This window comes from Opisthocomus hoazin, chromosome 27 (genome assembly GCF_030867145.1).
Source record: "Opisthocomus hoazin isolate bOpiHoa1 chromosome 27, bOpiHoa1.hap1, whole genome shotgun sequence".
Lineage (NCBI taxonomy): Eukaryota > Metazoa > Chordata > Aves > Opisthocomiformes > Opisthocomidae > Opisthocomus > Opisthocomus hoazin.
In genome coordinates this window covers 9511458-9527431 of record NC_134440.1, presented here as the reverse complement: position 1 = coordinate 9527431, position 15974 = coordinate 9511458, and the positions used below count along the sequence as shown (strand labels likewise).

The following is a 15974-nucleotide window of genomic DNA, read 5'->3' as shown; positions in this document are numbered from 1 at the left end:
GCACAGAATATACTGCTTGCTTTCCAGTAACCTTAATAATCTATCCTTTGAGGAACTATTCTGTTTACATTGTGAAGCTGAATGCATGCATAGCCTCAGCTTCTTTTCACTTCAGGAATGGAGCCACACCTTGGCTTTAAAGCCTGCCTTTCTTTTCTTCATCTAGCCCCAGTTAGGACAAATATTAATCTCTGCTTTTTTGTGCCTTCTCAGCAGAGGTTGTTCTCTAGTTTTTGAGAATTAATCTGCTTAAAAATATGCTTTCTGCAATATTTATTTTTGAATGAACGCTGTGATAGATCGAATGAGAAGCGCTGAGATGAGCAGCATGGAAGTGGAGAAGCAGTAGCAGCGTCTTGGGCTCCTCTGGGATAGTCCTTGCTGGCTGCGGGACGATGCTGCTGCTCTGTGCCTCCCCAGGCCGGGGCGCGTGCCTGCTCCCGGCAGAAGGGCTCAGCTCAGTGGTACCGGAGCATACAGCGCTGTCGGCTCCGCTTTGACGAGCTGATCTGGTCCAGCCTCCTGTTTTGGAAGTAACCAGCAAGAAGTCAAAAAAAATGGAGTAGCTTCTTTGCAGACTGACTCCTTTCCAGAGCCCTCTGGAAACCCAGCTGCACGGGTGGTGCCAACCATCTCCTGCCGCTGGCCTGCAGCTCTTTTTGAAGAAAGGTGCAGTGACGGAGGACGTAGGCTTTCTCTGGGTGACTTTGCATGCTTAACAACCTGCAGTAAACAAGAGGAGTTGTTGTTTATGGGAGTTCTTCCAGAGCCCCAGATGAAAATACGCCTTTCCCAGAGACCATTCCGGGGTAGTTGCAGGGGTTGGATTCCCTTTTGCTTGCTTGTAGGGTTTTGTCATGCGGCATTTCCTTCTGTGAAATACAGGAAATAATGTTCAATTGTTGTAAAGAATTTTCTGATTTATGATAATCTTAATTTCTGAAGATTGCCCTATGTAGATGTAGAGTAGAGACAGCAGGAAAGTATTTGGTGTGTCCCTTTCTGAACCGGAGTTGGTAAGTCTTAGGATTAGTCTGGCCGTAGTATTTGCTTTGGAATGGCATTTAAACTAGATGAACCCTTTTAGCTTTGCTGTGATAAACAATATTTCCAGACTGTGGTCAAGTCACAGGTGAGAAGCGGGGAGGAGGGAGGAGAGGTCTCAAGGCATAGCTGTCACCTCAGTCGGGAGGAGAACGGTATCCAGTCCCTGGGCCCTGGACCTACAAAAAAAATGCAAATGTTTAACAGCAGTGTCCTTGTTTAAGTACAGTTACCAAGAAGTAATTCTTCATCAATTTTTAATGAATTAAAAATAAGGTATATGACAGCTAGAAATAATGGGCGTGAGGTAGAAGAAATTCTGATCCCCCAGCTACAGAAGGCAAAGCTGCTGTGTTGCAGTTGGACCTTCACGTCCCCATCTGTGAACCAGAGGGTGTTTGCAGCGTGGAAGACTGAAAACTTTTGGAAAAACCAGTATCAATGCTGTGTTTGCAGATGCTTTTTAGTGATGAAGCTATTGAAGCGAAGAGGGTTTGGTTTTGACCGACTGAAATTAATTACCGTTTTTTTTGTGTGTGTGTGGAATTCATTTAAAATGTTTGGACATTTTTTTAATGGAAACGTGAGTTGGTGATGGATTTCATGGAATTCTACCACATTGGAATTTTTTTATGAAGTGTTTTAGTCACTTAATATTGTTGTTATAGCTGAAATGAATGTGTTAATTTGTCTTTAGTTTCTCATTTTTGTACTTTATCCTCTAGCTGCTGAATAAATGTTAGTAGATGTAGAGAACTTGAAAGGTGTGACCGTAGAAATGTTTAACTTTTTCATTCTTTGCTTTCAAAGTTATTTTGAGTTTCTCCTGAACTTAGAATTTTTTTTTCTTTTTCTTTTTCTTTTTCTTTTTTTTTTTTGTTGCTTTGGTCAAAAGGTTTGTCCAGAGGGGTCGCATTTATCCGGTTTGACAAAAGGTCAGAAGCAGAAGAGGCAATTACAAATTTCAATGGTCACAAACCCCCAGGTTCCTCCGAACCCATTACAGTGAAGTTTGCAGCCAATCCGAACCAGAACAAAAACGTGGCACTGTTGTCGCAGCTGTGTCACTCGCCAGCGAGACGGTTTGGAGGGCCGGTGCATCACCAGGCGCAGAGATTCAGGTAGGTTAGGAAGGATAATGCCTTTAAGGCTGTGCTGCTGTTCCCGCGTCCGCTGGGGAACCGTACCCTTGCAGTGTGCAGTAATATCTTCATTGCAGCATGTGTAAATGAGTACATAGTGCACTATATGTCCTGCAGTGTTCTGTAAATAAATTGTTGAATTAAAATATGATTAAAGTAAAATCTTACTTGTAAAATTTATATTGAAGTTAATTATGTAAAGGTGCATACACTACGGTGTCTATTTCCACAAACGAGTGTGAGGTGATAGAAAGTAGCGGACTCCAGATGGGTGCTGGTAGATGCCTGTCTCAACAGATCCCCATTCTCCGCTCCGTATATCCAAATGCAGATATAATTTGGCAACTAAATTAAAGCTCTGAGCCATTGGTTCCAGCAGGGAGGTGTCATAGTAAAATAGGAAAAACTTCTTTCTGATTAAAAGATCCTGTGGGATTTCTGTCTACATCTTGAGCTGTGCAGTGTTCTGTCTTTCCTTGAGTCCTCCGAAGTGCAGTAAGATTATTGAGCAATGGCAACATACTGTCTGCTTCCAGAGCTGTAGAAGGTAGCGTGTATTTTGCCTTTGAGAATCGCCTTAGTTGCTTTCAATATGCATTGCTTGAATATGAATTGCCTGAATTCCTTAAAGGAGGATGTCGATAGTTGGGCTGTGCTCTGGAAAATGCATTCTGTTTACTGTCTTGCAGAGAATTGGCTTTGTTATGAGGTGGGTTCATAAGAGGTTCTGAGACTAGTGTTTCCCTGCTGAGAATTTACTTTTTTTTTTTTTTCCTTTTTTCCTCTGAGATATCAAATTAGCTTAGCAAAATTAGACTAAAAACTGAAATAGCTTTTCGCAGTAGTGCTATTCCAGCATTGCTGTGACCTCTCCATAATGCTTTAGCATTTTAAGAACAGCCAGGTGTAACGTGTCACCAGTGAGAATTAGTACTTTATAGTCATCTGCCGTTTTACCCTAACGGGGATTGAACAGGCTGCCCACAGAGACTGGAGTGTTCATCCTTGGAGATGCTCAGAAGCTGGCTGGAAGGGGCCTGGGCAGCCTGCTCGAGGTGCCTCTGCTTCGAGCAGGGGGGTTTACGAGAGGGCTTCCAGAGGTGCCTGCCAACCTCAGTTGCTCTCCCGTCCTCTTCAGCTGTAGCCCAGGCAAGTTTAATGCTGGCAGCTCCTCAAACAAGATTTCATTTCCCTGAAGTGCTCATCCAGCTCTCCTCACCCAGACCTTCTAAGCCACACCAAGGAATGAAATTCTGAGTTGTTGGCAGTTAGGTGGACTGTTAGAAAAACTGACACATCTGTCTGGTGTCAGCCAGGGCTTCTGTGTGTCCTGGTCCTAGTAAAATCTTGAGGCTTATGTCTCATGTTTTCATTCTTAATGTAATTGGACATTTCTGCCATCATTCTTCCCCTTGAAATTTGTAGCAGAATTAAGATGCATCAGAATAAGCAGTACAAATAATGTTCATACCCATAATTAAGATACCAAATAACTTTAATTCTGTCCTGTAATGATCACTTAGTAATAGTAAAAAGAATTAATGTATTTATGGTAATAGTTGCAGATGAAACTAGATTTAAATGACCCATTAAAATCATATTCATAGAATCATTTGGGTTGGAAAAGAGCTTCAAGATCGTCAAGTCCAGCTGTTAACCTAACCCTGCCAAGTCCAGCACTAAACCATGCCCCTAAGTGCCAGGTCTACATGACTTTTAAATACCTCCAGGGATGGTGACTCCACCAGTGCCCTGGGCAGCCTGTTCCAATGCTTGGCAACCCTTGATGTGAAGAAATTTTTCGTAATATCCAGTCTAAACCTCCCTTGGCGTAACTTGAGGGTGTTTCCTCTTGTCGTGTCACTTTTTGATTGGGACAAGAGGCTGGCCCCCACCTCACTACAGCCTCCTTGCAGGTCTCCCCTCAGGCTCCTCTTCTCCAGACTAAACCACCCCAGTTCCTCAGCCGCTCCTCTAACCCCTTCACCAGCCTCGCTGCCTTTCTCTGGACACGCTCCAGCCCCTCCATGTCCTGCTTGTGGTGAGGGGCCCAAAGCTGAGCACAGCACTCGAGGTGCAGCCTCACCAGTGCCCAGCACAGGGGCAGGATCCCTGCCCTGGTCCTGCTGGCCACACCATCCCTGATCCAAGCCAGGATGCCATTGGCCTTCTTGGCCACCCGGGCACACTGCTGGCTCATGGGCAGCCGGCTCTCAACCAGCACCCCCAGGACCTTTTCCACCAGGCAGCTTTCCAGCCTCTCTGCCCTAAGCCTGTAGGGTTGCATGGGGTTGTTGTCACCCAAGGGCAGGACCCAGCACTCGGCCTTGTTGAACCTCACACAGTTGGCCTCGGCCCATTGATCCAGCCTGTCCAGATCCCTCTGCAGAGCCTTCCTCCCTCGAGCAGGTCAATACTCCTACCCAACTTAGTGTCATCTGTGGACTGACTGAGGGAGTGCTTGATCCCCTTGTCCAGATCGTTGATAAAGGCATTAAACAGACCTGACCCCAGTACTGTGCCCTGGGGAACACCACTTGTGACTGACCGCCGACTGCAGTTAACTCCATTCACCCCAACTCTTTGGGCCTGGTCATCCAGCCAGCTTTTTACCCAGCAAAGAGCACACCGGTCCCAAGCCATGAGCAGCCAGTTTCTCCAGGACAGTGGGAGATGGTGCCAAAGGCTTTACTAAAGTCCAGGTAGATAACATCCACTGTCTTCCCCTCATCCACTAAGCGGGTCACGTTGTCATCAAAGGAGATCGGTTTAGTCAAGCAGGACCTGGTTGTCCTGTACATGCCATGTGGTGGCACTCAAGATGATCTGCTCCATAACCTTCCCTGGCACCAAGGTCAGACTGACAGGCCTGTAGTTCCCTGCATCTTCCTTCCAGCCCTTCATGTAGATGGGCATCACACTGGCAAGCCTTCGGTTGTCTGGGACCTCCTCTGTTAACTAGAACTGATGATAAATGATGGAGAGTGGCTTGGCCAGCTCCTCCACCAGCTGCCTTGGTACTGGTGGGTGGATCCCATCCAACCCTGTAGACTTGTGTGTGTCTAAGTGGTGGAGCAGGTTGCTAACCATTTCCTCTTGGACTATGGGGGCTTCATTCTGTCCCCTGTCTCCCAGCTCAGGGGGCTGGGTAGTCCGAGAACGACTGATCTTACTATTAGAGACTGAGGCAAGGAAAACATTAAGTACCTCAGCCTTGGTCCCCCGTATCCAGCAAAGGATGGAGATTCTTCTTAGCCCTCCTTTTGTTGCCGGTGTATTTACAGAAACACTTTTTACAGCAGTAGCCAGATTAAGTTCTAGTTGGGCTTTTGCCCTTCTAATTTTCACCCTGCACAACCTCATGATATCCTTGTAATCCTCCTGAGCTGCCTGCGCTTCTTCCAAAGGTCATAAATGCGCTCTCTCTTTTTTCTTTTCCGCTGAGTTCCAACCAAAGCTCTCTGTTCAGCCAGGCTGGGCGTCTTCCCTGCCAACTTCAGTTTCAGCACATAGGAGTGGCCTGTTCCTGTGCCTTTTAAGATTTCCTTCTTGACGAATGTCCAGCCTTCCTGGGCTCTTTTGCCCTTCAGGACTGCCTCCCAAGGGACTCTGCCAAGCAGTCTTCTAAACAGGCCAAAGTCTGTCCCCTGGAAGTCCAAGGTGGCAGTTCTGCTATCTGCCCTGCTTACTTTTCCAACAATTGAAAACAATTTTGTGATTGCTGTGCCCAAGATGGCCTACAGCCATCACATCACCCACCAGTCCTTCTCTGTTCACGAACAGCTGGTCCAGAGGGTGCCTTTGCTCGCTGGCTCCCTCACCAGCTGTGTCAGGAAGGTCTCTTCCACACACACCAGGAACCTCCGAGACTGTTTCCTCTCTGCTGTATTGCTTTTCCAGCAGACAGCTGGTAAGCTGAAGTCCCCCATGAGAGCAAGGGCCAGCAATCGTGAGATTTCTCCCAGCTGCTTATAGAATATTTCATCCATCTCTTCATCCTGGTTGGGTGGTCTGTAACAGGCTCCCACCATGGTATCTGCCTTGCTGGCCTTCCCCTGATTCTTGCCCTTAAACCCCATTGTCACCATCATCAAGTTCTGTATGGTCAAAACACTCGCTGACATACAGGGCTACCTCCCCGCTTCTCCTTCCTTGCCAATCCCTTCTGAAGAGTTTAAAGCCATCCATCGCAGCACTCCAGTTGCGTGAGTCATCCCACCATCTTTCTGTGATGCAGCTGTATCATCGTTCTCCCGCTGCACAGTGGTTTCCAGCTCCTCCTGACTGGGGCCCATACTGTGTGCGTTGGCGTAGATGCAGTTCAGTTGGGCTGGTGATTCCACAGCCTTTCTGGGGGGAGAAGCCCTGATTTGTGCATGACCATTCTCAGGCTTTATGTGGTTCCTAACACATTAATAACCCTTCCATCTGTGCTGTTGCATGGCTCTCCATCCCCTGCTGCCACTGAAATGACAGACAGCCAGCCAGAAGGACACTGTCCCTCAGACATTGGCGTGCTGCACACAGGCTTATCTCTAGCAAGCCTGGTTTTATCCCTTTCCCCCTTCAAATCTAGCGTAAAGCTCTTTCAGTGAGCCCTGCTAACTCCTGTGCAAAGATGCTTTTCCCCCTGTGAGACAGGTGTACCCCACATGTTGCCAGCAGGCCTGGTGTCGCGTAGACCGACCATGATCAAAACCCTCAAAATTCTGCCAGTGACACCAGACTGGGAGCCAGGTATTGATCTGCTGGGTCTGCCTGTTTCTTCCCTTGTCACTCCCTGCAGCTGGAAAGATAGAGCAGAACACTGCCTGTGCTCCTGATCCCCTGACCAGTTGTCCTCAGGCCCTGAAGTCTCTCTTGATTGCCCTTGGACTTCTTGTAGCAACTTCCTCGCTGCCTACCTGAAAAATCAATAATGGATAATAATCTGAGGGCTGTACCAGGGTAGGAAGTTTTCTTTTCCTGTCTTTAGCCTGGGCCCCAGGGAGGCCGCAGGCGTCCCTAAGAAGTGCGGCCAGTCTGCATAACGGGCCTGCTGTTCCCTTCAGGAGCCTCCTGTGGTGATGATCTGTCTCTCTCTCTTTATGGAACCAACTTTGACACAAGGCATAGGCCGACTTAACCTCGGCAACACCTCCAAACTGGATGAACCATCGTCCTCGTTATTATTCGGTTCCACCTTGGTTTGTGCATTGTTCTTTCACTGTACCATGAACGTTATTGGTGTGCCTGTCCCAAGCATGAGTTGTCACGGGTGGGGATAAGATAAAAGATGATGTTCCGTCTCTTTCTGTTCCATTCCTGCTTCTGTGGTAACCATGTCCACTCAGATTGTCTGTGCCCAGTGCTCATTTGTCAACACACGTTGGGCAACTTCTGTGCCTAGTTGCAGGCTTGCTGATGGAGAAAGAGCTGAAGATTTTTAGGTGCTACAGGTTGGCAGAGTAGTAATAGAGCAATTCTGGGTTAAGCCATGCTGTTAGGAATATGCTGTGGCGACAAGACTCACCAGATGAGTTGAAGACAAGAACTGTCCATCTCTCTTCATGTCTTGTCACAGACTTGCAATAACCTTAACATTTATTGTAAAACTTCCCCCAGTCACACATGCATGCATGTACGTATGTACACGTATGCACAACACATGCACCATCCCTCAGTCCTGCTGATATTTCTTCCCACCTTTGGTGTTAACTGGAAGTTTTTCTGGTGAGTCTTCCTTAAAGGGTGCTGAACTTAAGGAGTTACGATTCTTCATGCTGTAGTAAAGCGTAGGAACCCTAGCTTGGACTGAGTCGTCTTTGTTTTGTGTAGTGAACAAAACATGATGACAGGATAAGCTGCTTCCAGAGAGCTCACAGTCTGTATAAATGACAGTTGTGGTCTCTGCTGTGTGGAGGTTGGATACTTAAACTGACATTTTGATTACATTTTGTCTCATTCCAGCCGATCCCTGTAAATCCAGGATTAAGCCTTTAGTATCTCTAATTTGTAATTATTAATTTCATACAGATATTGCTCAGACCCTTGGTTTAATGTTCTGTTAATCCTTTGTAGTTCCTGTGGTGTTGGTGGCTCACATCAGGAACTGGTCTAATGCCTTGTCCCGCCGGAGTGCTGGGTTGGCCTGCTAACTCTGAGACGCGGCCCGGAGCGCGCGCTGTTTCCATCCAGAAGGAATGACGCTGCAGCGTGGGATTGTGTTTGGAGGATAGACAAAACATCTGGGGCAAGGGTTTCTGTTGGGTATAGGAATTGTTTGCTTAAACAGAATAGCAGATTTTGAGGTGTTGAACTCTGGCGAAATTAAGGAGTTCAGCTCCTAAAGTGTAGAAGGTTGGCCAAAGTCCCTAGAATTCTTGCGCTTTCACAGTTCACCAGAGCTTTATGCTAGAATGCTTTTTCAAATGTGGAAAATATTCCCAGTTCAGCTGGTTTTGCTTTCAGACTTGTTCAGGGTTGGAGCCAGTTCCCGCTTATTTTAATGGACATACTTCTGTTGATAGCAGAGTCGGTGAGTTGGGTCCAAAAGGCCTGAAGGAGAATTGTTACTTCTTGGTAATTCTTTGATTGAGGGGACATGTGAGAAGACACTAGAGTGTTTAACCCTGTCACTGACATCATTATTCAGACAGGTCCCACACATCTGTTTTGTTTCACTCCAGTGAAATTGTTTAGATTTTCAGCTTTTAAGCCCATTTGTTATTTGGATGAGAGTTGTCTGTGTTCAGAATGCCACAGAAGAAAACATTTCATGTAGAGTAGTATTTCATCACAGTTCTGGAAGAATGAGGTACTGAAGCCCCTTACTTCGATTGCTGCTGCCCTCTGATATGTGGCTGTTTGATTTAATACCCTGTTATTTCAGGATTAGAGCTTGCATCGCTGAATACTCAGCAAGACTTGCTTTGGACACAGTGGATCGTGCCTATCAGCTCAGAATCATAGACTGGTAAGGGTTGGAAGGGACCTTAAGGATCATCCGGTCCCAAGCCCCCTGCCATGGGCAGGGCCCCCTTCCACCAGCCCAGGGTTCTCCCAGCCCCGTCCAACCTGGCCTTGAGCACTGCCAGGGAGGGGGCAGCCACAGCTCCTCTGGGCAGCCTGGGCCAGGGCCTCACCCCCCTCATGGGGAAGAATTTCTTCCTAATATCTCATCTCAATCTGCCCTCTTTTAGTTTAGAGCCGTTCCCCCTCGTCCTGTCACTACACACCCCTGTGAAAAGCCCCTCTCCATCCTTCCTGTCGGCCCCTCCAGGCACTGGCAGCTGCTCTAAGGTCACCCCGGAGCCTTCTCTTCTCCAGGCTGAGCAGCCCCAGCTCCCTCGGCCTGTCCTTGTAGGAGAGGTGCTCCAGCCCTCTGGTCATCTGCGTGGCCTCCTCTGGACCTGCACCGGCCCCAGTACCGACCCCTGAGGCACACCACTCGTCACTGGTCTCCACCTGGACATCGAGCCATTGACTGCAACTCTTTGAGTTTGTCCATCCAGCCAGTTCCTTATCCAGCGAGTGGTCCGTCTGTCAAATCCACGTCCTTCCGATTCAGAGACAGGGACACCATGCGGGACAGTGTCGAATGCCTTGCACGAGTCCAGGTAGACGACGTCAGTTGCCCGCCCGTTGTCCACCAGTGCTGTAACCCTGTCATAGAAGGCTGCCAGGTTGGTCAGGCACGATTTGCCCTTGCTGAAGCCATGCTGGCTGTCCCCAGTCACCTCCTTGTTGTGCACGTGCCTTAGCGTGGTTTCAAGGAGAATCTGCTCCCCGGTGCTGCCAGGCACTGGGTGGGACTGGCTGGCCTGTGCTTCCCCGGGAAGCTGCTTGTGGGCAAAACAGTGGATGTGACCAGTACTGGTGCAGTAGAACTCCTGCTCTTTGTGGAACTAAAAATATAAACAAAAATACAAAGATGCCAAGCTCATGTGCGAAGGCAACATGCACTAATATTAAAAATCATATTACTGCTTGTTAGCAGTACGTAAGCTGTGGGGTTGCTCCCACCTGCGATGCTGTGTGTAGCAGTGCTTGGATTGCAGGGAAGAATTCAGCAAAAAGAGTTTATAGGGCTTTCATAGAACGAAAATTGTTCTTGTTTAGGAGTGTCACTTCTCAGATTATGTCCTCTAGTGTGTTACAATAATCCCAGAATCTGTTAAATGAAACTGTCTCATAACAGTGCAGCAAAAGGTCATTCATATGAATGAGAAGCTTATAAAGTGAAAAAAGTTTACAATTTAAAAAATACTTAGTTGATAGCTAGTGTCACAAGATACTGGAGGTTTGAGGTTAGCATGACTTACAAGAACCATCCATAGATAACATCATCTACAGATGCTTAGGGAGGATGGAAAAAGCAGTGTGGAAGAGACAGCATGAAAATAAATGCAGCAAGAATGAACACACCAGCAGGAAGTGTAGTAAGGCTGAGATTGTTCAAATTACAGTATTAATGGAATTAAAAAATTTTCTCTGAAACATCTTGGGTCTCTGTGGGCTTTAGTGTTGTCCCAATCAGACAGCTGAATCCTTGCAAAGTATAACTTCCAAAGGGTCAGCTGAAGTTTGTGTGGTCAGAAATATCTTTTGCTGTGGGAGAAAGAGGTGTTCTGTGTGAGCTGCTCCGTGCCTGGCTGGGTGCAGGCTGTTGCCCCGAGCTAACCGAGACCTCTGGTGTCCCTGTTGTGCCGGCCTTCGTGCAGGGCGAGCCTGGGGACTGGCCAGCGCAGCGGAACGGCCGCAGGAGCCCGCTCGGCGCTCGTGCCAGGTATCCCGTGGGATGCTTCCAGGTGGATGCGAGTCTGAATGTCACTGCAGCCTTCCACACAGGTCTAATCCTAGGCTACAGTTACTGTCACTTTTGGAAAGTTCTTGTTTGATGGCTGCTTTTTGACCAGCCAGAAGCTTTTGTGAAAGGTTTCTTTTTCGTGTGAACTCGCAAAGCGTAGTTTCACTTCAGTCATGTTAGGTCTGGGTAAGGGGGATGTTGTGTGCGAGGTGGTATTACTTAGTGTTTTTTTAAAAACAACTTTTCAAGCCTTTTAGGGGTATTTTTACCCTGGTTTTGGTTGTTTTTTATAAGCCTGTTACACTTTTGTGAGTCAAAGCAGGAAGAGAGGAGAATCTGTGTATCCAGAGAACAGAGGTACTTGCTATTTTGAAGTGTTTTGCCTGTAATATGCATTTAGATCTGTTGTCTTCCTGCATTCAGCTGCTCTGCTACAGGTGTTTCCAGTCCTCGATGTACTGTTGGACTGGGCTTGTGGGCAGAGCCTGAGGCTTTAGAGCAGGCAGGTTCAGAGGTACACTGACTGTTGGAACCAACATCACGCAGTTCGGAGCTCACATTTATCTGAGCAGGAACCCAAGACTGGTGATCTGTTGAGATGAAAAGTTTCCAGGTATTAAGATAAATACATCCTACCAGATCATTACTCAAATGGAAAGAAGCTGCAGAGCTGAAGGTGTCTGTCAGAAAAAGTAAGTGTATAAAGCATGCAAACAAAGGAGCATTTTTATATAAAAGCAGAAAAAAGTAGATCTGTCACAATCATCAGATCACACGGATTAGTGCGTCTCATTCACATTCTGATACTCTTAACTGCTTTTTCAGTTTTACTGTAGTACAAGGATTGCCAAGCTTGGAGTTGCTTGGGGCTGGCCAGGCGTGGCAGCGGCAGTGAGTATGTGCAGCGTGAGCTCAGGGGTGTCCGCACTGCGCTCCGGAAGCTCCTGCGCCCGGCAGCCGGCTCGGCTCCGCTGCCTCCGGGCAGGCAGCAGCAGCTAGGGTGATGGAGGGGAAGGGGTCTGGACCACCACGACTCCCCTCGCTCGGGGTGCAGGAGGGTCTGATAGCTCCAGTGTCCAAGGAGACGAGCTCTGAGAACGGGAGAGCTTGGGGAGGGGAGGGAGGGGAGATGGTGACTGAGTGGTTCCCTGGTGTGAGTGCATCAGTCGAGTGCCACGCTGAACGTGAGCTGGCTTCCCCGCGACCGCGTGCGCTGCTGCGGCTCTGCTCCCGCCTGCTGCCACACGGTGCCCCGAGCCTCCCCTTCGGCAGAAAGGCAGCAGCAGCTGCCGTCTTTATGCAGGGCAAGAAGAAGTCAGTGGGGAAGTGTTTGGCACTTCGTGCAGCGTTCACTGCCCAGACACGCGTTCCCTGTTTCCTCCAGGTCAGCAGAGAATCAGGAACTGCCACCGCCATGTTCTTGGCAGAGAGCAGCACGTGTACCACACTTAGGTGGTTTGCATATCACCAGTGGTACACCACAGTTTGGGAACCCCTGGTATAGTATAATTATATTTCTACAATCACCTGACCTCACATTTTTAAATAATACATAAGCACAAGGGATCAAATTCAGTTTTTTACCTTAACTTTCACATTTGAGTGCTTAGCTGTGCAACTGTAACATTGCATTAAAATATTCTGAAGCTTTGAATTTTGAGGATGGAGACCAGAAATAGGGTAAAGAAGAATTAGAAATGTGGGTTATAGGAGAAAAGAAAATAATACAAAGCAAAACATAAAAAAGGAGAGGGTTTTTTTGCTTTTTGTTGTGCATAAATGCTGCTGGGGTGCTATGCAGGAGGCGGGGTTTAGGAAGAGTGGATAGGTGACTTAAAGTCAGATAAGTTTTTTCTTTGAGTATAAAGCTGGTGTAAAATGAATAAGAAGAAAACCGTACATGCATACTGAAATTGTAAAACTGTCTGCTTCAATGTGGTTTGCTGTTGTGATGTTTGGAAGCTACTGCAGTTAGAATATCTGCATAACCGGTATTAAGGAATAAAAACCTGAGATTTAAATTCTGCAGCTAGAAACATGGGGCATCCCAGCTACTGAGAATTGGCTGAGGAAGTGCTAATATTTCCTTAGCTGCCTAAGAGCTATGAGTATGCGTGCCTGTGGCTTATTTAGTAGCCTGGGGGTATTGGGAGTGCTTGCCTACACCTGCTGCCATGTGGTGGAAAAGGGGGTAGGTTTTGTTCTGTTCCACAAAAAGGGAAATTTAAATTAACACACACAATCTCTGCTCCTAAAAACAAAACACCCCCTCTCCTCACTCTCTCCTCCCCATCCCCCAGCAAAACCCAAAGAAACCCTTTGACTTAAGAGTTCCCGATGCGCTGCTTTAGCGGCAAGAAAAGTAGAATGTGGGATGCAAGCTGGCTTGAAGCAAGCTGTGGCCTCTGGGGAGACGCTGACTGTTCCCTGTGCTCGAGCGGTTCTGCGCTGATGCCACGGAGCACTCGTAGCAGCCTGGCTGAGTTTGAGATCGAGCCAGGTCCCCTGTGAAGGTGATCACATAATCTTGCCTTGCAACTGTGCTGTTGCCCGCCTCTTTCTAAGGATAGTTCCCTATCGGTAAAGTAGTTGGAATACTTAACTTTTTTTTTTCCTGGCAGCTGTCAATTTGATTGTCAATTTGAATGGGGAAACATTTCTTTCTGGCAGTTTTGATGTCCATGTAGAAAATACTCATTCTCAGTTGCTTCCCATTCAAGTTAATTTGCTGAATTGAATTGAACTTTTACATGAAATGTTGTGCTTTTTATTTGCTAGGTTCTCTCCTATGGGTGTAGATCACATGAGTGGGCTTTCTGGTGTAAATGTTCCAGGAAACGCATCTTCTGGCTGGTGTATCTTCATCTACAACCTTGGTCAAGATGCTGATGAGGGAATCCTCTGGCAGATGTTTGGCCCCTTTGGTGCGGTTACCAATGTGAAAGTTATTCGAGATTTCAACACCAACAAGTGCAAAGGTTTTGGTTTTGTGACCATGACAAACTATGAAGAAGCTGCAATGGCCATAGCAAGTCTTAATGGCTACCGCCTGGGGGACAAAATCTTACAGGTTTCCTTCAAAACCAACAAGTCCCACAAATAACTTGCTCGTGCTTTTTGTATGGAATAGATAATTGAGTGACAGAAGTTGAAACATTTTTGTTAGTGTAAAACTCATTTTGCGCCAATTTTCACAAGTGTTTGTCTTAGTCTAAATGAGAAGTGAAAAAGGTTTTATATTCTGGGATGCAACTGACATGTTCAAATGTTTGAAATCCCACAATGTTAGACCAATTTTAAGTTCCTTTAAGTTATTTCATTTAAAACATGTTTAAAATCCCCTGAAATCTGAAGTAGATTGCATTAACGAGACCCTCTGGATGGTGGTAAAATTGAAGCATGCTTTCACTTATGAGACTAACATTTGTTCCATTGAATGTTGTCTGCAAAAACTGGAATTTTCTGAAAAATGTCAGGCTGAATTCATTAATTTTCTTGTTTTTTTATGTTGTTGTTTTTTCTACCCATTCCCCTGACCTTCTCTACCCCAGACTTGGTAGTATGGAAGAAAAGTTGAGAAATACTAATGTTTTAGTTGACAGTAAATTGTTTGATCAGTTAATATTCATGACTACGTATATAGTTGAGGATTAGGCTTTTTAAAGTTAAGGTCTTGTAAGTAGTAGCATGCCAGCATAACTTTTAACACCATTGATGAGGTAAGTTGCACACTGAGCAGTGGCCAAGCTGTCGAATTCAAAGGTTTTAGAAACGTTACTTTTAAAGCCCACTTTGGAATAGGAATGGACCAAAGAGTTTCGAAGAAACTCCAGGAAGATTTCAGAGTCAAAATGAAACTCCAAAAAGAGAGTGTGAATACATGTTGCTCCTTTATCAAACTGAATCTCTTCTGTCCAAATATTTAATGCATGGTGCACTACTTACTGGTACATTGTAATGCAGCAAGATACTTACTCATTTTCAAAGATCATTCTAGTTTGAATTCCTTTGGTAGTTCTACTTTGTAAAGAAAAAACAGTTATAAACATTTGAGCATTGTATTTCTCGCATCCCTTCTAATGAGTGCTAGATTTTTCTATTTTAATAGGATTTTGTTTTGACAACTAGCTTTACTTATTGAACACTCAGCAGAAAAGTACTTATACTTGCAAGTTAGATATTAACAAGAAAACCCCTTTGATTTGTAGATTTGAAGGTTAATCCCCAAAGTTTTCTGCAGACTGCCTTGAAACTGAGTTGTTCTGTTTCTGTTAATTTTCTTTTGCTTTTTTGTGTTTTTTGTTTGTTTTTACTTTTGCATTTAAGAACATTAAATTTGATTTTGTTTTGCTCAAATTTTGTTTTGTTTTTTATTTTCTGTTGTTTTTTTGCTAAGTATTGCACAAAGTGTCCAGCTTTCAAAGAGTGTTGTTTTAAAGAACCGTAGTTCCTCTTGAAGAGTTTTAAGTGACTCCTTTGACAGATGAGTGGAAGAAAAAGGGTTGTGAAGCAAGTGCACGACAATAAATCTGTCGTACAGAAACTGTGTGCCGCAGACTGATATCAGTCACCCTGCAGGTGTTCTTTGGTAGGAAACCTGAAAAGGATTGCTGGAACATCACCTAAAGGCTGTGTGAGGGTGCTGTGCAAGAGACCTGGCCTGGGCAGCTTCCAGGTCTGGTGTTCGTGCTCAGTTGCCAGAAGGTAGAGAAAACGGGGAGAGTGGCAGTTTTATCGCAGTGTCTCCTTTTTCTGTGTGAATCTCTACCAGTCCCGAAGTTGATTTTTCAAATTCCAGAGGCCGTTCCATGCCACCTGCTCGGATCACTCCACCCCCAGCTGACCTTGCCTTCTGCTCACAATCGTTTTTCCTCTTCCTGCAATGGGATCTGCAGTCTTGCACAGCCCAAAGTCTGCGTCAGCGTCTCTGCGTGCTGCTGCTGAAGAGCAGCTGACCCGGCTGCCCGTGCCCATTAATTACCTCCAGCAACAGCATTTCC

General features: G+C 46.2%; 1 protein-coding gene across 4 annotated transcripts in view; it reads left to right on the top strand.

Annotated features, from left to right (window-relative positions):
* The window catches only part of ELAVL1 (ELAV like RNA binding protein 1), a 46079-nt gene extending 30749 nt beyond the window's left edge, over positions 1-15330 (top strand). For 3 of the 4 annotated variants that reach the window (XM_075444288.1, XM_075444290.1, XM_075444289.1), the window contains exons 5-7: positions 1940-2165; positions 12359-12472; positions 13753-15330. In XM_075444288.1, the coding sequence (XP_075300403.1) occupies positions 1940-2165; positions 12359-12472; positions 13753-14077 (665 nt within the window). In that variant the 3' untranslated portion in view covers positions 14078-15330. The remainder of the gene's footprint in view (positions 1-1939; positions 2166-12358; positions 12473-13752) is intronic. The other variant, XM_075444291.1, reaches the window with a different exon arrangement.
* Positions 15331-15974: the final 644 nt, after the last annotated feature.